This window comes from Ziziphus jujuba, chromosome 12 (assembly GCF_031755915.1).
Source record: "Ziziphus jujuba cultivar Dongzao chromosome 12, ASM3175591v1".
Taxonomy (NCBI): domain Eukaryota; kingdom Viridiplantae; phylum Streptophyta; class Magnoliopsida; order Rosales; family Rhamnaceae; genus Ziziphus; species Ziziphus jujuba.
In genome coordinates, this window is record NC_083390.1 from 1,381,546 (window position 1) to 1,403,183 (window position 21,638).

Below are 21,638 nucleotides of genomic sequence, written 5' to 3' on the forward strand. Positions count from 1 at the left end.
CAGCATCTTCAAGCTCCTCCAGCCATTCCTTCACTGCCGAGTTTGTGATTTGCCTCTCCTCTGCATCATTCAGCAATGCATTAACAAATACTAACATTATCTTCAACTTCTTGAGCAGCCCTTGATTGAATTTTGTTTCCTCGCAGGTAGTTTAGGACCTCACGTTGAGCAAGCCTATCAAACAGCACCTGAAGTGTAGCAGAAAGAAAAGCTCCATCCACCAATGTTCCAGCCATGTTTCCTTCTTAAATTGCAACAGCAGGGAATTAGAGACTGAAATAATGATCGTGAAAGCAGGGGAAGAACTATAGCTAGTAGCTAACACTCTGGCCGTCTTCGGTCTATGGTCTGTACGTTGTAGTACATGTTAATTATTTCAGTGGGTCATGTTCACATGATATCCATGAAGGAGTATGGATAAGATTAATTAGACTTTAACTATCAGCAAATTAATGAATGAAGACCCACCAAAGTAGAAAAAAACAGAATAACATCAAAATATCTCACTCACATTAGAACTGTATATATAATTAATACAACACACAGCACGTTGAGCATTGATATATCTGTAAACGAATTAATTAGATGGTCTCAAGAGAGTGAAAATTAATGTGAATAAAATGTTTGAGGATTCTTCCAGGTAGGAAACTTAATTCCCCATTCGCCATGGTACAATATGGTTGAGAATTATTAGCTATATATATGTGTGTCAGTGATTTGGTTTGCATCAATTAATTTGCCTATCAGTCTTGATTATTTTATCTTTACCCACCCTCATCAAGTTTCTTAATTCTATTTCCCTATCTGTTAAATTAATCCTCCTACATGCAGAATGTTCCCAAAGGGGGCATCATACTATGTCCATAGACAAATTTCATTTTAAACTCTTTGGATTTGACATAATTACAATTTTTATTTATTTTTTTGCTTACATTTTCAACAAATCATCACTAGTCTCTCATATAATATTTTTAAATCTATCAACAACACCTTCAATGCCATTAAATTTAACCATTAAAGGTATAGTAGTCCCTTACACGTACTGCCAACAATACAATTTCATCACTAACCACCTCTAATATTTTGAAATAAGTGGTTCTAAACCACATTAAATTTTCTTATACCTACACTTCATTCTGTACACATTCACACTTGATTATATTCTTACTCCCTGCACAAATAAAAACATAGCCATTTCATAATTAAAAAAAAAAAAGAACAATTCAACTAACATACAGTCCATTCAGGAATATGCTCTAATCTCAATAATCATTTTCGAATGGAATGAAGAAGACTAAACCTGTTCTTTTAGTTTGATGGAAAATTGTTAAAATCAAGCAAAATCAGTGAAAATCCAAAGGCTGAATAACTTTGAATGATGTCTTTGTGTTTCTGCCTGGGAGCCAATGCTTCTGCCTCAACTTTGATGTTATTGATGGAGATTCCGCTTCGTTACCTGCAAAGAAGACTCAGCTTCCATTCTGGTCCTGTTCATGGTTCTGAGCTGACAGTGACAGGGATGGTGAGGTTACCTACACTTCCACCTTTTGTGGAAGCTTCTGTTCTGTTTGCACTAGCTTACCAGTTATGGGCTCATGGATCTGTTCATGCCTGACATTGGGCTAGGGGAATTTGGCCCAATGCCCTCATAGGGATGAGCTTAACGATTTTTACCCCTTCATATGGTATCTTTTTTTCTTCTACCCTTTCAATTTTTAATAATCCCAAAATACCCTTATATCTAAATTAAATATTTTTACTTTTTTATTTTTGTTTTTTCTTTCCTTTCTTCACCCGACTTTTCTCTTCTCCTTCATCACCCTTCCCTCAAAGCTGGCTCATCTCTTCTCATTCATCAAGCTTTCTTCACTTAGTTGCCCTTTTGCCCAGCTTTGGGGGAAGGGTGATGAAGGAGAAGAGAAAGGTCAGGTGAAGAAAAGAAAGAAAAAATAGAAACCTCCCAAGTTCTACCCCGCTGATGACGTCAAGAAACTACTTGTCAACAAGCACAAGCACAAGCCCACCAAGCTCAGGTTCAATTCCGAAAAGGTTTTTTTTTTTTTTTAATAATGTATTTAATGCGTTTTGGCTACATGTTATTTGGCTTTCATTGTTTTGTTAATTGGGTCTGTGAACTTTTCAGGATGAGTATTATACCGGGGACAGTGTTAATTGTGTTGGCTGGGAGATTTAAAGGGAAGAGAGTTGTATTCCTGAAGCAACTTTCATCTGGCTTGCGTCTGGTGGGTAAGACTTTTTTTTTTTTTTTTTTTGCTTCCAATAAATTGCCAAATGTTCTTGCTTTTGTTTTTGTTTTGTTTTTTTGTGTTTATTTTCCCTTGATTGGAAATGAGTATTCGATTGCTATAAATAGGAATTAAATTATGTGTTTTTATTTTTATTTTTTTTATATATTTGTTCATTTAGACTATTCTTAACAGTTCGGTTGAAAATTTTCTTTCCCAGATAGTGGAATGTGCATTTTTGAATTGAAATTATCATATGCAAGTCCTCTCTTTAATAGACATTTTGCTGATCTATTACATTTGCTATTATATGTCTTGCAAAATTATGGAAATGCTAATTTGCAAGAATGAAGGTTCTTTTTTAACCATTTTGTGGGATCATATTGTTTTTCTCTTTCCCATGAGGATAATGGACAACAGTTGCATCTATTTCTTTTTCGTTTTTATGCTTCCACCCTACATTTAGGAGATCAAAACCGAAAACCATTTCATATTTTTTCTTCTATGGTAACAACTATATGCTTTTATCTAGATGTATTTGACAAGATAATTCCATTATGCTTTATGTATTAGTGAAATTTAGCTACTTTTAGTCATTGATATGTTTGCTCCTTTTAGATTTTTAGCTGATTTGTCGTTTGTTCGAAATTTTACATCATATTATTCTTGACTGGATTGCATTGATATTTATGTATCTCTTGTTGGTTCCTCTTGAAGTTTTAGTTTTGAACTTTCTTTCTAGGCAAGATCGATCCATATGTTATTTTAAGCCTAGGGGACCAAGACATACGCAGCAAAAAGAACAGCGAAACCACAATCATTGGACCTCCTAGTGAACCAATTTAGAATCAGGTAAAGGTCTTTGTAATTTTGCTTCGACGTCTGTGTTTAAATGAAGTTGTAAAAGTTTTTCTAAATGATCATATATGTTTTTATATATATATATGTATATGTGCTTGCTGGTAGGATACAAGCAACTATAGAACATTGTCTGGTCATATGCATCTTCTATCAAGTCATATAAGATATTTGGTGATGCAGTGTTGCTTGATACCACTCATTGCTTGACTGCAGTTGATATGCCACTTGGGATATGGGTTGGAATGAATAATTATGGTATGCCTTGCTTCTTTGGTTGCTTGCTTCAACGAGAAGAAAATTTGAGGTCTTTTTGATGGGCATTGAAGGTAATAGAGCGAAAATAGAATACAATACAAATATATTCTATTAGTCATTTTGTGTAGAAAGGAAGTGGGTTTATTGGTGATTTTGTGTAGAAATTATGATAATATAAATTTTTGGTAATTATGATAATATAAATTTTTTTGTTAGTCAAACCATCTATTGTATGGTTTGTTGGTGTAATTGCTAAAGCAGCAGGTGTAATTGCTGTTTTGAAGGATAAGAAGTAAGGTTGGTCATGCTTATAACTAAATTTTATATTTATTACTCATATAACTTTATGGAACTACGTTAATTAATCTTTAGACAACCATGTATTCTATCAAACTGTTCTAATAGTATCATCATCACTTGCTTATTCCCTTCTCTTTCTATTATTAAAAGAAAACTAATTTCTACTTACACATTTGTTACATCATTTAATTTTATTTTTCTAAAGCCTAGTTAACAAATAATCTGTTTTGCTATTTGTGAAAATATTAATTATCTTTGTAAAAGTCATAAACTTCATATTTAATTTGATTATTGTTACGTTTTACGCTTTGATATGTTATTTTGCAGTTGGGCTAGACATTATTGATTAATATTTATCATTCTCTTGTTTCATTTTGATATGTTATTTTGTAGTTGGGTTAAACATTATTGATTAATATTTATCATTCTCTTGTTTTACATTGGATATATTTTAGTGTTGACGAGTTAAGGAAGATTTTGTCTGACAAGGATGCATACCATCAATTTTTACTTTCGCTTGATCAAGTTAAAATTCAAAATAATGTATGTACATAAGCTTTTTCTCTCAGTTGGGAATCCATTTGTCGTACTTAAGTGTATAAAGTGCATGCATTAAACCCTTTTTTAAAACGCTTGTTAGTGAATATTGGGTATTGTGCTAATACAATGACTTTTGTGCTTGATTTATATGGTTTATTAATCAACATGGTGGTTTATATCTTCCTAATATATAGTAGTTTCGCTATTGTGATACTTGAATCTATGTTCTGATTATTTTCCCTAGATATTTTTTTGCAACTTGACAATTATCAGCTTAGAGATGAAATTCGCAAAAAGAGACTGCAGCTAGCGAGTTATTCTTTTCTTGTTATCTAATAGTTTTTGCTATATTAGTCATGCACAATTGGATTATGTATGGAGATATCTACTAGATATTTTTTTTAATTATATATATATATATATCAGTCGAGCACAATTGAATTATGCATGGAGAAACAGATCCTGAATTTATTTAAAATCATAGGTAGAACTTGGAAAAGGAGCCGTGCATTATGGAGCTCAGAAATCAGGTAATATTTATCTTGCTTTCTTTAGGTGGTGTCGAAATTATTGTATTGATTGTGAAACATTTTCTCCTGTTTGTATGGTACACAGTGCAGAATTATGAGAACAACAGAGTTGACTACTACAGAGGAGAAGCTACATGAGCTTGATAGACAAAAGGAAGAAATGTTGAGGTTTGGTTCCCCTGCTTCCCTTCTCCAAAGGCTTGAAGGTATAGAATATGATAATTTATAGTTGGAAATCTAAATTGTGCAGTTTCTTTATGCTCAAGCTCAAGTTTCTTTTTGTTGTTTTGTACATAGTGGCTATGCTTAAACACGAAAGAATTAATGTAGAGAAGCCAAATTTCATAATAAGCTACTTTATCTTAATTACCTTTAACCTTTATTTTACTGGTGTTTGTATGCAAATGCAATGAACATGACAGATGACGAATCTGAAAATCTACACAAGCAGTTTTTTGTGCAGATATACAAGAAGCTTCGCATCACTTAAGCGAGCACTATTCTGAGCTTGAAAGATTCTTCCAATCTCTTTTAAAATGCGGCTCCATGGCAGTATGTCCATAAGAGAGTAGTCAGGAGGAATTAATTGTGCAGTTGTGGAAAATATTTAAATAAATTGATATGAAAGTGTCGAATAAATGGAACCATCTCTCATTTCTCATCTACCCTGATTTCTCATTAACTGTCGAATAAAGTGGAAAATATTTAAACAAATTGTTTTACCATCTCCCATTTCTCATCTACCCTCATTAACTTCTATCCCTCTCTCTTCCTCTCCCTGCTACCACATTCAATGAATCCAATGTGTCTCCCTATCTCCTTCTCTTTTGTTGGTTACCTACCTTTCAGCCTTTCTTCACACTTACCAACCAGTGCAGAAAATACAATACCACCTTCAGTGCAGTTCAATCTCCCTGCATACCCCCAAGCTTTTGTGATAACAAAAAGACTGAAAATCTTCATTGTGGAGCCCATAAACTTCAAAAATGTGTAATTAAAGTATACGTTTGTGCGCAGCAGAGGTAAAGATTTTTGGTATGTATATATATATATATGTACATATACGTGTATATTTTCCCCTTATATTGGATTCATTATTTGTCACATTTTGACATGATATAAAAGTGCAAGTTATATGTTGGTTTGATTTTATATACAACAATCCATAAATGGTTCGGAAATTTCCATTTGCAAACGACAACCTTTATTCGTTACATACGGTCCATCGGTAATTATAAAACACTTGCTTGTTGGAAAATTTAACGGTGGTTCCATCGGTAATTACCGACATTCCGTCGGTATTTTAATTTTTCCATTTTTTGAAAGCAAACCACCTCAATCGAATTTGACAACTTTGATAATGTTATTGTATACGAAGGACATGCTAAACGTAACTATATTTATGATCGTGAACAAAATAATCCACAAATCACCAAAATGTCAACATTGCATTCATTCAAGCTAATGTTATGTTACGATTTAGCACATGTGTCCCAAACTTGACATCTTATTCTACTTGATCCACTATGTCTGTCAGGAGTTATGTGGGATGAACTTTTTTCTCTTTAGGGTGAAAGTAATTGGTGCAAGATTATTCACTCAATTGTATTTATGTTGTCAGCATATTATGATATGATGAAGCTCTTTCACTTTATGTTTCTATTCAAAATTTTAAGGACCACAAGGACCACAGCTGTTGTGGTTTGAATTATTGGTAGGTTCATGGTAGGAGCTGCATTTGATGATTATTATCTTCTTGGGGACATATTAAATGTTTTATATGAGAAGTCTACATGCTGTTGATGTTTTGTGATATCTAAATATCCACAGTTATAGTCTTTAGTTAACTTTTAATGCTTTTATTATGTGATTACTGTGTTTAATATTATATTGGTTTTGTTATCATTTAGCAATTTTTTTTCCTTGCATTAGAAGGCATGGTTTACTATAATTATCATGAGGAGGAAGGGCAATGCTAGAGTTTGTAATGTTTTTGAGCCGTTCTATTTACAGGCATGATTGAAGAATTAATCAACAAGGGGTATGAATGTCAAAATAACGCAGCTGCAATGCAAACTCCTGTTACTAATTGGTTGGAAAATATCATGTTAGAGTGCTTAAATAATGGTAGAGGCTTACGTGTTATTCCATTGAACTTATATGAGTTTCAAATTGCTGGCTATGGCGTGTTCGTTGGAGTAGTCAACTTAGAAAATAAGACATGCTCATGCAAGGAATTTGACATTGATGGATTTCCTTGTGTCCATGCAATTGCAGCATGTAAGCATCGACATATTTCTCCATATATCCTTTGCTCGGTGCATTACTCAGTTGACTCATTTCGTGACGCATATTCAGAAACCATATATCCACTTGGAGATAAATGTCAGTGGCATGCTCGAGATGATGTCATAAACCAGCTTGTACTTCCACCTAAGATTGGCAAACAGCTAGGAAAACCAAGAAAGAAGAGGATTCAATCTCAAGGAGAGGAGCATCTTCAATATAGATGCGGGAGATGCAAACAGATTGGTCACAGCAACCGATCATGCTCGGCCACCATACCTCTTAATAGCACTACCAACCAATAGCACCATTCAACCGAAGGACCATAAATTGCTCTACGCTATATAAAGACAATAGGGGCATGTTATGCGGTATGCTTGTGTTATGCAATGTAGTAAGGAATGCAATTAGTAGCCCAACCGCTAACATATGTTTTGGTATAATAGACATTGGTTTTATGTGTTGTTTTGTTGGCAAAGTCATCTATCATATTGTGTTTTTAAAATATCATTCTGTGTTCAGTTTTTTGTAGGTTTCTTACTGTTTCACAGATACTATTACCACTTAATGGTAATTATTGATGCATCGTCGGTAATTGACATTTGTCCACCGTCATAAAAGAATCACCACAATTCCATCTGATGACTTCAATCATGTGTGTTTCCAGTAAGAACATGCTAAATGTAGCTTTATTAATGATAACTGTTGACAAGCTAAGAGAAAAAACAACATTAATAAGTGAAAGCATTCAATTTATAGTTGCTGGAAAAATTACTGTAGGTTTCATCAGTAATTACCGAAACCTCTATGGTTATCACATTTGACTAATTTTTTGGCCTCATAAGTCCCCTAATGTGTGTTAAATGCAAAAACATGCAAAATATATATTCTTCAATTATCCTAAGCAGAAAAAACCTCAAAAATTCTGAAAAAGTTCTCAAATTGGCATGAAAATTTGATTACTATAAGGCCTTCGGTAATTATCAATGAAACATACGGTAATTTGCATGTTTTTCATATAACACATTAGGGGACTTATGGGGGCCAAAAAATTGGTAAAATGTGATTACCATAGGGGTTTCGGTAATTACCGATGAAACATACGGTAATTTTTCAAGTAAGGACAAATTGATTACCGTAGGTTTCATCGGTAATTACCGAAACCCCTATGGTAATCACATTTTACCAATTTTTTGGCCCCCACAAGTCCCCTAATGTGTGTTATATGAAAAACATGCAAAATATACATTCTTCAATGATCCTAAAGATAAAAAACCTCAAAAGTTCTGAAAAAGTTCTCAAATTGGCATAAAAATTTGATTCCATAGGGTCTTCGGTAATTACCGATGAAACCTACAGTCATCAATTTGTAGTTGCTGGAAAAATTACTGTAGGTTTCATCGATAATTACCGAAATCTCTATAGTAATCACATTTTATCAATTTTTTGGCCCCCACAAGTCCCCTAATGTGTGTTAAATGCAAAAACATGCAAAATTTACATTTTTCAATGACCCTAAAGAGAAAAAAACCCCAAAGGTCCTGAAAAAGTTGTCAAATTGGTACAACAATTTGATTACCGTAGGGCCTTCGATAATTACTGATAAAACCTATGGTAATCAATTTGTAGTTGCTGGAAAAATTACTGTAGGTTTCATCGGTAATTACCGAAACCCCTATAGTTATCACATTTTACCAATTTTTTGGCCCCCACAAGTCCCCTAATGTATGTTAAATGCAACAACATGCAAAATATACATTCTTCAATGATTCTAAGGAGAAAAAACCCCAAAAGTTCTAAAAAAATTCTCAAATTGGCACAAAAATTTGATTACCATAGGGCCTTCTGTAATTACCGATGAAACCTACAGTAATCAATTTGTAGTTGCTGGAAAAATTACCGTAGGTTTCATCGGTAATTACCGAAACCCCTATAGTTATCATATTTTATCAATTTTTTGGCCCCCACAAGTCCCCTAATGTGTTTGAAATGCAACAACATGGAAAATATACATTCTTCAATAATCCTAAGGAGAAAAAACCCTAAAAGTTCTGAAAAAGTTCTCAAATTGGCACAAAAAGTGGCCTAACATTGTTTGATCTAATGAGACACAAAGATATATATATATATATCTTGTATAGAGTGTTGAGCCTCTGCCAAGCCCATTTGCCCAGGCTCAAGTGAGATTTCAATATAAAATTAATTGGTTTTGGATTGAAACCTTTCTTGGACCAAGATAAGTGTGCTTGGGCAAAGGCTGTAAACTCTCTACAAATGGTATTGTCTGGTGGATGGACTAATGAATTGAATGGTGGTAGGCCATATGGTGGTCCGGATGGAGGAAAATTCTAGGATTGACTGTCAAAAGTTGATGATAGAAATTTGTGCAAATGTGGAGACTCCTTAATTAACCACTTACAACTTTTCTCTCTCTAACCAATGTCCCACCTCCCACACTTCAAATCCAATTTTCCTCTTTCTCTTATCAGTAACCCTTTAGTTTAACAGCTTTGCCCCAATTATTTTTAGCTGTCAGCTTTGTAAAAACAGAGGCTCACATGGTGAAGAACAAGAAGAAGACGAGATATTGGAAGTTTCTAGAACTCCTAGGTTAATATAGGCAAGTGCGGCACATGCTTCCTTATCCCACGCAACCCTACTCTATACACACTCTTCTTTTGCTCTTCCTTCTACAAGAGTTGTCAAACTTGCTATTGGCTTTGCTTTGGCATTTTCTCTCTGTTTATCTCTGAGATTCTTCAATGGTGTCCACTTTCATCTCACTTCCAAGACCTTTAATATGCAAACCCAACTCTCCTTCTTTCTCTAACCAGCAATTATTATTTGGTAATAAGCACTTGAAAATTATTGCCTTATAATTTTTGGTTTACTTATCATTTATGTTTGACTAGCTTGTTTGCTGTGGATAGGCTCGAAAAGAAACTCATTGAGAATCTCTGCAATTTCTAAGAAATGGGAAGCCGCTAAGGTATCTTTCTTTTTTATTTAGTGGAATACAGGATGCACGGGGAAGTAAAATAAGGATATGAAAGTCATTTATAATTTTTTAAAGGTGAGAATGAGTATTAAAAGATAAAATAAAAAAATCCAGAAAGTATGGATAAATATCCTTAACTATCTTTAAAGAGGGATATTGGGCCAAATTTCCTCATTTGGCTATTGTCCATTCACAGATTCCAGAGTTTCAGGCCATGAAGTGAATTGGGCCTAATGAAGCAAGGCTACGTTTGGTTTTATTTTTTTGTTTTTTTGTTTTGTTGTCCATCTGTCTTCACCAATTTGACACCAGATCCCAGACCCTTTTAGTCCGGTCAACAATAGCTTCTGGAAGATAAAAGATCCAACCTAGTTGACCCATGGGTATGAGATTAGTTTTCTGTGTTTTTGTGATCGCATATCAATTTACAAACCAGATTAGCAATATATTTTTTTTATTAATTGATTAACGAAAATATTAGTTTTTTTTTTTTAATTTTTAAACTTTATGTTAGTCAATTTTAAAATTAATTTGGAAATTTGATTACTATAAAATAAATTGTAAATTAATGAAGGCAATATTTAAAACAATTTAAATTCTAAAGCTCAATGTATAAGCTGTATAGTACAGAGTATTAACCTTAAAAATATTTATAGAACCCCAAAAAAGTAGAAAAATCTCATTCACACTGTTTGATTAACATCCAAGACTTCGAGCTATAATTATGCACCATGACTAGTTAGGAATCTTAAGGACCAAGCTACATTGTATTACTATTACATGTAGTTTTGTTTGCATCAATATGATTGCCCGTTTTGATTATGATATCTGCCCACCCCCATCAAATTTCTTAATTTTGTTTCGTAATTTATCAAATTAATTCTCTCGTAATGTTTTCAAATTTATCAACAAAACCTTTGCGGTTAGTTGAATGCCACTAAACTTAACCATTAGGGTATAAAATTCCTTATACCATATTACATATAATGCAATTCATCACCAAACTCTAAATATATTTTGAAATCTAAAAACAACACCTTGTATGAATGGCAAGGGAGTGGGGCAGGGTGACTTGGTCCGAATCCCTCTATGGCCCATAAATATATACTACCGTAAGGTAGTGATTCCATAACAAATAAATGGAACGCTTCAAATTGTCTATATTCCCACTATAAAATAAATACAAAATTAATTAAATATTCGTAAAATATAGTCATATTTATAATATAAATGTATAATTAAGTATAAAATATATATATCAAATATAAATATAAATATATGACTTATTAATATATACATACGTATACATATATATATATATAGCACACGACCTTGACGTGGAGCAAGGTTTTCTGCCTAACACCACCCACTCGTTATTTTGTATTTTTATTTTATTTTAAGATGGAAATTTGATACTTGTATTAATTTATGGATTCAAATTGAATAAAGTTTTTAATTTGTTTTATTTTACTTTCCATCTTTTACTTTTATTTCTTTGCTTTCCTAGTATAAATAGTTTATCATCTGCATTGAATTTGAGAGTAACTGATATTAAGATGATCATTGGATTAAACGTAATATTTAATCAAAATTAGTAAGAAGAGGAAGAAGAAGATCAAATTTAACTTGAGTACTATGCTATAGAGATACCAGCCACACGACTATATGAAGGTTCAGTGGTGCGTATAAGCATGCATTCAAGAAACAAGTTCATCCAACTTTCATATTAAGCATGCATTCAAATAACGGGGAAACGAACGATAAAACTTGGAATTTGACAGTCCAACAACATAGATAATGCCAAGAAATAAGTAATTGAACAATAAAAAATTGCTTAATCAATGAATGAGAATATGCATTCACCATTGAAGATTCAACAGACAAGCAGTTGAAGCAACAAATTGTTAAGCCATTAGAGTAATACAGAGGGGGAAAAAAAAAAAAAGAAAGCCTCATTCAGATTAGGAAATAGAAGTTAACATAACAGCAAAAAGAAAATAAAAATAAAGAAGGAAGAGAAAAGCGAAAAGCAGAGAACTCAACCAGCAATAGTGGTGAGTTGTTGAAGCAAGATAGATTGTGGCTGAGCTTAAATCAGGCAACTTATGTAATTGACGGCACTCCATAATGTTAGAGTTTGTGACCCGAATTCTTTTTGACCCGATCCGAAAAGCTTGCGGTGCGACCCATTTGGTGAAACTAAATTTTGGAGAAAAATTTGGGGCTCTGTGGTGGAAGCGGAGGTCTGTTCAATTTTAGGGTTTCTTCTGTACTATATATATATCTGTATTTTTGTTCGGCCGTCATTGGGGTTTTTTAGGGTATCTCGAAATTTGGCTCACCTTGTACAAATCTTTCGATATTGGATTTGCTTCTCCCTGCCCGTGGTTTTTCCCGTCAAGGGTTTCCACGTTAATTGTGTGTTTGTTCTTCGATTTCTTTGTTTCTGTTGCCATTTGTTTTTCTCCCAATTCCGTAACAAGTGGTATCAGAGCCGCGTCGATCTATTTGGGAATTTTTTTTTTCTTTTCTTTGTCTTTCGATCATGGCAACAAAGTTCGACATTGAGAAATTTGAGCGCAACATGAGTTTCTCCATGTGGCAAGTCAAGATGAAGGCGATTTTGACACAGAACGGTTTACATAAGGCATTGGTTGGCAAGGAGCAGATGCCGTCTTCGTGGGATGCCGAAAAGAAAGCCGAGGTTGATGAGCGTGCCCTATCCACCATTCAGCTATGCTTGTCCAATGAAGTTTTGAGGGAGGTCCTTGATCAGAAGACAACAAAGGACTTATGGGACAAGTTGGAATCTTTGTACATCACAAAGAATCTCACAACGAAACTGATTGTGAAGCACCGTCTATACACCCTTTCTATGGTTGAAGGTACATCTATTAAAACACACATAGATGATTTTTCTACTATTTTGTTGGATCTGGCGAACATGGACATTAAATATGATGATGAAGATCAGGCCCTAATGCTACTGCGTTCCTTACCTCCATCGTATAAAAATTTTAGGGAGACTTTGATTTACAGTAATAAAACCCTAAAATTGGAGGACGTGAAAGCTTCCTTATATTCTAAGGAGTTGTTTGATAAGGAGTTGACCAGCAGTTCGGATAACAATAATTTTGGGAGTTCCGGAGGAGAGAGTTTGATTGTTAGAGGTAGAACATCATCTAGAGATCAAAATAACAATGGTGGTAGTCGGCCAAGATCGAAGTCAAGGTTCAGAAACCTTATTTGTCACTACCGTAAGAAAAAGGGGCACATCAAAACTGAATGTCGTAAGCTTCAGAATAAAAATAATGAAAAGAGTAAGGAACATGCCGAAGCCAGTGTCGCACATGAGGAAATTGAAGATGGAGATGTTTATTCAGTGACTGAGGATAGTTCGGGCAAGCAGGGATGGATTTTGGATTCAGCCTGTTCGTTTCACATCTGTCTCCATAGGGATTGGTTCTCTTCTTATGTTCCGGTGGATAAAGGTGTTGTGCTGATGGGAGATGATCATCCTTGCTGTGTCATCGGCATTGGAACTGTAAGGGTGAAGATGCATGATGGAATTATCAGAACACTATCTGAGGTACGTCACATTCCAGATATGTCTAAAAATTTAATTTCTTTATCTGCTTTGGACAAGTCTGGTTGTTCTTTTGCTGGTGGAGGTGGAGTTTTGAGGGTTCTGAAGGGTGCTTTGGTGGTGATGAAAGCTAGCCTGGTTGGTACATTATACAGGCTACAGGGTTCTGTGGTAATGGGGTCGGCTGCTGTTTCAGTGTCCATGTCAGATTCGGATGTTACTCGTTTGTGGCATATGAGATTGGGCCATATGAGTGAGAAAGGTTTGGCGATGTTGAGCAAACGGAGTTTGCTTGGTGATCGGAGTATCTCGAAGTTGGAGTTTTGTGAACATTGTGTGTTTGGGAAGCAGAAGAGAGTTAGCTTCAGTACTGGAATTCACAAAACCAAAGGTACTCTAGACTACATTCATTCAGATCTTTGGGGACCCGCACGTACTGCTTCTAAGGGTGGTGGCAGATATATGTTGACCTTCACTAATGATTTCTCCAGGAAGGTCTGGGTATATTTTTCGAAGCACAAGAATGACGTATTTGCTATCTTCAAGCAATGGAAAGCTTTGGTAGAGAAGCAGACGGAAAGAAGGGTGAAGCGCCTTCGTATAGATAATGGATTGGAGTTTTGTGATGGTGTTTTCAATGAGTTTTGTAGAAACGAAGGGATCGTTAGACATCTCACAGTTAGAGGAACTCCACAGCAAAATGGTGTGGCTGAGCGGATGAACAGAACTCTTATGGAGAAAGTCCGATGCATGCTGTCGAATTCTGGGTTAGCACAGGACTTTTGGGCAGAAGCAGCTGCTACAGCTTGCTACTTGGTGAATCGTTCTCCATCGGCAGCAATCGATTGCAAGACTCCTGAAGAGGTATGGTCTGGAAAACCTGCTAATTATCTAGATTTGAAGGTATTTGGATGCCCTGCCTATGTTCATGTTAATGATGGTAAGCTTGAGCCTAGATCGAAGAAGGGCATATTTCTTGGTTACCCGCAGGGTGTAAAAGGATATAGAGTTTGGCTTCCTGATCCAAAGTCATCTAAGGTTGTGATTAGCAGGGATGTTGTGTTTGATGAGATGGCAATGCTGCATCCGAAAAAGGAGCTCGTTGTTTCAGATAGTGTGCCAAAGCAGGTGGAGTTTAGGGTGGAGGAAGTAAGTACTTCACAGAATGGTTCAGTTTCAAGCCCATTTGAGACACCCACTCATGTGGAAGAAGAGAGAATTGAGGAGGTGCAGGAGCATTCGATTGCCAAGGATAGACCTCGCAGGGAGATCAAGAAGCCCTCTAGTTTAGCAGACTATGTCACTTTTGCTTGTGTTGCAGCACAGGAGATCGAGAGTCCCAGTGATCCTTGCAACTATCATGAAGCCATTTCATGTGAGGATTCTGCAAAGTGGTTAATTGCTATGCAGGAAGAGGTGGAGTCGCTTCATAAGAACCACACTTGGGAGTTAGCATTACCTCCAGAGGGTAAGAAGATTGTGGGATGCAAGTGGGTCTACAAAAAGAAAGAAGGCATCCCTGGTGTTGAAGATGCGAGGTACAAAGCACGTTTAGTAGCGAAGGGGTATTCACAGGTACAGGGAGTTGATTTTAATGATATATTTTCCCCTGTCGTTAAACATACTTCTATTCGTGCTTTGTTAGCGCTAGTTGCTATGCATGATTTAGAGTTGGAGCAACTAGATGTGAAGACCGCTTTCTTGCATGGTGAGCTTGAGGAGACAATTTATATGCAGCAACCCGAAGGTTTCGAGGTTGAAGGAAAAGAGGATCATGTGTGTTTGTTGAAAAGGTCCTTGTATGGTTTGAAGCAATCCCCTCGTCAGTGGTACAAGCGGTTTGATGGGTTTATGTTTAGCCATGGCTATTCTAGAAGCCAATATGATAGCTGTGTGTATTTTAGGAAGTTGGAAGATGGCTCATTTATCTATTTGTTGCTTTATGTTGATGATATGCTGATAGTGGCCAAGAAGAAATCTGATATCAACAGATTGAAAGCAGAATTGAGTGGTGAATTTGAGATGAAAGATTTGGGAGCGGCAAAGAAGATTCTTGGTATGGAGATTGAGAGAGATAGATCTGCAGGTAAACTTTTCTTGACTCAAAGATCTTTTGTTGAGAAAGTTCTAGAGCGTTTTGGAATGAAGAACGCTAAACTTGTAAGTACTCCATTAGCTACTCATTTTAGATTGTCTGCTGATATGTCACCACAGTCGGATAGAGATATTGAGTATATGTCACATGTTCCTTATTCTAGTGCTGTTGGTAGTTTGATGTATGCTATGGTGTGTACCCGTCCTGACATTGCACATGCTGTTAGTGTTGTGAGCCGGTATATGGCTAATCCTGGCAAACAACATTGGCAAGCTGTCAAGTGGATTCTAAGGTACTTGAGAGGCACTACTAACACTTGTTTAGAGTTTGGTGGAAGTAAGGAGGGTGTACGTGGATATGTTGATGCAGATTTTGCTGGGGACCTTGATAGAAGGAGGTCCACTACTGGTTATGTATTTACTCTTGGAGATACTTCTACCAGTTGGAAGTCTATTTTGCAAGCAACAGTTGCACTATCAACTACAGAAGCTGAATATGTGGCTATAGCTGAAGCGGTGAAAGAAGCTATTTGGTTAAGGGGGTTGATAGGTGAGTTGAGCTCTGAGTAGGAGAGTACGGTTATCAATTGTGATAGTCAGAGTGCTATCTATCTGACTAAGGATCAGATGTTTCACGAGAGGACAAAACATATAGATGTTCGGTATCATTTTGTACGTGATGTTATTACTCGTGGAGATATTGTTGTCAGCAAGGTGAGTACCCATGATAATCCTGCTGACATGATGACTAAGGCACTTCCAGTAGCCAAGTTTGAGCATTGCTTGGACTTGGTTGGTGTTTGTTGTTGAGCTTTGACTTTAGGGGCTTTTGTGGAAGAGGATGGCAACTTTTATCGATTGGAGTTTTGTATGTTTTTCATTCCTTATATGGAATTCGTGTCAAGGTGGAGATTGTTAGAGTTTGTGACCCGAATTCTTTTTGACCCGATCCGAAAAGCTTGCGGTGCGACCTATTTGGTGAAACTAAATTTTGGAGAAAAATTTGGGGCTCTGTGGTGGAAGCGGAGGTCTCGGGCCGATAGGCCCGAGACCGTAGCCCACCACTAAGCACATTGGGGTTTCTTCTGTACTATATATATATCTGTATTTTTGTTCGGCCGTCATTGGGGTTTTTTAGGGTATCTCAAAATTTGGCTCACCTTGTACAAATCTTTCGATATTGGATTTGCTTCTCCCTGCCCGTGGTTTTTCCCGTCAAGGGTTTCCACGTTAATTGTGTGTTTGTTCTTCGATTTCTTTGTTTCTGTTGCCATTTGTTTTTCTCCCAATTCCGTAACACATAATATTGAGACAAAACAGATTTTCTAAGCACATAAATAACTGCAGAAAAGCTGAGAGCTTATTTGTCCTTGAACTAAAAGGCAGTTTTCTTTTTTTTAGAAACAACATTTGTTGACAATCTTTGCTGTTTTTGAAAACTAGAAAATCGTTTTTGTTTTTCCATTGCCATAAGGGCTAAACCACTGCATAAACGAAAATACCATCGTTAATCCTCTTAGAATACAATAACACATACTCCTTACAAAAATAACATCAAAAGAAGAAAACCCATATTCTTCATTAACATGCACTTTTAAAGATTCAAACAAAGGACTAAGATAGGAAGAAGACATTGTTCGATATAACTCAAGCTTAAAGAACCATCAATTTTTTTATTGAAAGATACAGTATTTAGCACGCCAATAAGAACATTGAGACTGTGATTCAACAATAGCTACAATAACCTATACCAGTTAGTTACAAACACAATCTATACACCTGCAACCCCCTGATATGTTTGATAAATACACTTTGAACGGTAAGGAATCAAAAAGAAAACCGAGTAAAAGAAGATGTCGGTGAATTTTCTGGATTGGTTCACTTAACTAGAAATATATCACTTCGGTATAATTTTAACAATGAATCAAACTTTTCATTGCAAAAGTATACAAATGAGGGTCAACAATCATTCCATACCATGACAAAGTTAACATGAATAAGGTACATCGAAGAATTAACAGGACATGTCCAATAAGATAAGAGTGATTTAAAATCTTCAAGCCACCAAAATCCCTGAAAATATGTAAATGTAGAAATAACAATTCATACATCACAAATCTAAAAGAAAAATTTAGAAATAACTGGTCTTGTGTACGTAGCTAGCAAAGCCTATTTGATTTGCATCTGTTGCCATCTTTCAGGATATCTAAAACCAAGGAAGCAAAGAAAAATAGGAAGCCAAGACCAAAAAAGCTCAGTTGTAAAATCCTCATGCATATCTCCAATGGCATTTGATATCCCCTGCCATTGCAGGCATAAATTGAATGAGTATCTCCACAATTACCTCAAAAACTATGACCTTTCGACATTTTTCTTGAAGGACTCCAAGCACCAAATGATTTGTAATAACAAACAGTTTCCTAAGCAACTTAATGTGTGCAGTCATAGAAATGATATAGTGTGGAACCAAATAAATGCTTTATTGGACAAGGGTAAAGTGCCATGCAGTGGGTGCGAAACGGACTTTCGGAACAAATAAATAAGCCACAAAAAAGCTAGGATCTCATTTGTCCAAGAATTTTAAAAACAGTTTTTTTCCGCTCCCCCCCAACACAAAAAAAAAGAGGTTTTTTTCTCTACATGGTCAAACAAGGGCTATAGAAATACCATCTGTACGAACTGTATATTTATTTAAGTGGTGCTTTGAACTTAAAAACAACCAATGCAAGCCAGAAGCCCAAAATTAACATTGAAATGTATGAAAGAAACTATCAAGCCCCTGCTAAATAAATGCACACCATTAGAATAGTTAGCAACTGCAAAGAAACAGCGAAACCAAACTAATCAGCTTAGCAGAGAACAGAAAACAGAGTAAAAGATCTCCTTTACCCAAGTACAGAGAAAAAAAGATCAATCTGTTGTTTGAAGACAAAAATTACTCACATTCATTTATACATGTCAAACATACACCACTACTCTCTCCATATTAAACGGGCTCATGGTCGATATGAATTCTGGGGATGTGAGAAATTATGTTCCAGTCTTTCCCTTTCTCCCTTTGGCACCTTTTTTTGAGAGCAGGACATTCATTAATAGTTAAGCAAGTAAGAGAGGCAGGCAATCGCGGCAGTTTCTTTAACTTGGGGCACTCCTTGATGATTAAGGATTTGAGAGAGGTGAGTTGTTGAAGCTCCTTCATGTCCAGTCTCTTAAGACTTGCAAGTGGACCAATGCTAAGCCAGGTAAGAGTGGGAGGCAGCAAATCCTTGCCCGGAAACGATTTCACATTTGCATCATCTCTGAAATCAAAGAATTCAAGAGCTTGTAGTGCTCGCAAATTCCAGTCATTTCGGTTTTTAATCAGTGAGGTGCACTTGGAAACCAAAAGTCCTTTCAGTTTAGAAGGCAGACCTCCTTCAGGAAATGACTCCATATTTGGACAATCAATGATCCACAGGCGTTCCAAAGATGGGAGGAGGTCATGCATTCGCCCAGGCAACTTCGTCAGTTTCTGGCAACGTTCAACTCTAATAGAATTCAGATACGGGGCATTCAGTCCACCTTCGGTGAAAGATGTGAAATCCTGGCAATCTTCGATGGACAAACTACGTAGTTTTGGTAATGTTGGGGCCTCCAAGGCTCCGTCAACTTTTAGAGTGGTTAGTCTGGGGCAGCACTGGATGTCCAAAGATTGGAGAGAGGGGAGTTGTTGAAGCTGCATCATGTCCAGTTCCGTAAGACTTGCAAGTGGGCCAATGCGAAGCGAGGTAAGGCAGGAAGGCAGCAAACCCATCTCTGGAAACGACTCGATATTTGCATCTGATTCATCTCTGATATCAAAGTATTCAAAAGCTGAGAGTGTTTGCAGACTCCACTCCGTTCGGTTTGCAGTCAGTCTACTGCACTTGTCAACCAAAAGTCCATTCAGGTTAGAGGGCAGACCTCCTGCAGGAAATGACTCCACCTGAGGACAGTTGATGATCCACAGTTTTTTCAAAGATGGGAGCAAATAAGGCATTTGTCCAGGCAGCTTGGTCAGTCTCTCACAACCTTCAACTGTAAGAGAATTCAGATTAGGGGCTTTCAATCTGCCTTCGTTGAAAGATATAAAGTTCGGGCAATCTTTGATGAACAAACTACTAAGAGATAATGATTTTCCGGCATCTTTGATCTCTTTTAGACTTCCACACGCTACAAAATCGAGATGCGCGAGGTTGGGAAGCGAATGCAGGGGAAAGGATTCTAGGTTCTGGCAATTCTTGATCTCTACGTGTGTGAGGGAAGTGGGGAGAAACTCTGCAGCGAAGCCGATTGCGGAAGCCGTAGATGTTAAGAGTGGTGATGGAATTACAAGTTTTGTTAAAGATGGAAGGTTCTGAGGCAAATGCACGGTAATTAGACTATCACAATCACTTATTAAGAGCTCTCGGAGCCTAGGAAAAATTTCACCATCTTGAACTCCAACCCCAGTTGAATTCCATTCTTCCCACGCTGACATTGAAGAGAAACTTAAGGATTCCAACGATGCAAATTTACCGTTAGTTCCGTAAAACTCTTCATTCACCCTTACAACACCATCAAGTTGTTTGATGTAAAGAGTTTTGAGGGAGGGCAGTTCTCCTAGCGCTGGCAAAGATTGGCAATGTCTACATCTTTCAAGTTTTATAGATACTATGCTGCTAATGGTATTAGGATTCCGAAAACAATTTGGGAATTTCATACCTCTGTACCCAATGATATTAAGCCTTTTCAACTCTGTGCCAGACAATAGCTCCTCAAGAACACCCATGTCAGTGGCTTGTTCTTGATCTTTAGTATCATCGCTCCAAGAAAACGTCAACTCTTCTAGCTTCTTCTTGTTTGCCAACCTGGCTTTTGATGCATCTTCACCATTTGCAACATTCTCTAACTTCTTGAGGCCAACGTTTCCTCTGAGCTCTGAAAGCTCCCCTAACTCTCCTATCTTGGCTCCATCTTTTCCCACAACGAAACCAGTCAATATTTGGAGATTTTTCAGTCTGCCTATTTGTTTTGGCATCTCTTTTATGTTGTCGGACCCACCAATATCAAGATGCCACAAGTTGAGGAGACGATGCATATTGTTGGGCAGCTGGGTGAGTTTTCGACACCTTGATAATTTTAATATTTGTAAATTGTACAAACGAGCCACTGATTCAGGCAATGTTTCGACCAAAGTGTTAGAGAGGTCAAGATAGAGAAGATACTTTAAATCACCAATTGTCTCAGGCAACTCCTTAAAATTTTCGCACCAAGACAAACTTAGTACTCTCAAAATCTTCAGACCCGACACCAGTTGATTTACTGCTTCATTGGACAAGTAGTCGAATGAATTACTAGATGATGGCAAAAGGGTGCGTAATTGAGTTGTTTGGAAAACAGAATCCAATGTCTTATCGGATACATGCGATGCAACAACTAGATGACGCACCTTCATTGTAACTTGCTTTGAGTTGCCATCTTCTAATGTAAAATAGTGTCCTCTGGACACGTACTGGGCTAATTCATGAATAAGATCATGCATGGCAAAGTAAGATTCTTCTCCTCCGCCTCTTGATTTTTGGAAAAATGACCTCGATACTAGCTCGTTGAAATATTTATAACCTATCTCTTCCATTGTTATGGAATTTCTCTTGGGTTTCTGCAGAAGATTTGCCACCATCCACAATAACACCAGCTGGTGCTTGTGAAATTCATAACCCTTTGGAAATATTGAACAAAAAACAAAGCACCGTTTTAGGTGCAATGGAAGGTAGCTGTAACTTAACATCAGAACTGATCGAATTTTGCTATCTTCATGTGAGAAATCCAGAATCTCACTGTCTAATATCCTTTCCCATTCCTCTTCAGTTTCTTTGTAGTGCAAAAGTCCTCCCAGTGTTTCTGCAGCTAAGGGCAGTCCTCCGCATTTCTTGACAATCATA

General features: G+C 36.5%; 1 protein-coding gene and 1 long non-coding RNA gene across 2 annotated transcripts; one reads left to right on the plus strand and one right to left on the minus strand.

Annotated features, from left to right (window-relative positions):
- Nucleotides 1–1,814: 1,814 nt before the first annotated feature.
- On the plus strand, nt 1,815–5,784 carry LOC132799363 (uncharacterized). The gene is made up of 5 exons (XR_009635245.1): nt 1,815–2,049; nt 2,144–2,247; nt 2,989–3,098; nt 3,213–3,433; nt 4,687–5,784. It is a non-coding gene; the product is annotated as an uncharacterized LOC132799363 (long non-coding RNA).
- Nucleotides 5,785–18,682: 12,898 nt separating this feature from the next.
- On the minus strand, nt 18,683–21,637 carry LOC125418629 (putative disease resistance RPP13-like protein 1). The gene has a single exon (XM_048462651.2). The coding sequence runs from the start codon at nt 21,635–21,637 to the stop codon at nt 18,683–18,685; it is 2,955 nt and encodes a 984-aa protein (XP_048318608.2).
- Nucleotide 21,638: the final 1 nt, after the last annotated feature.

Excerpts from the sequence above, each read along its gene's own strand:
- LOC125418629 (XM_048462651.2), bottom strand. The coding sequence starts at position 21,637 with ATGATTGTCAAGAAATGCGGAGGACTGCCCTTAGCTGCAGAAACACTG.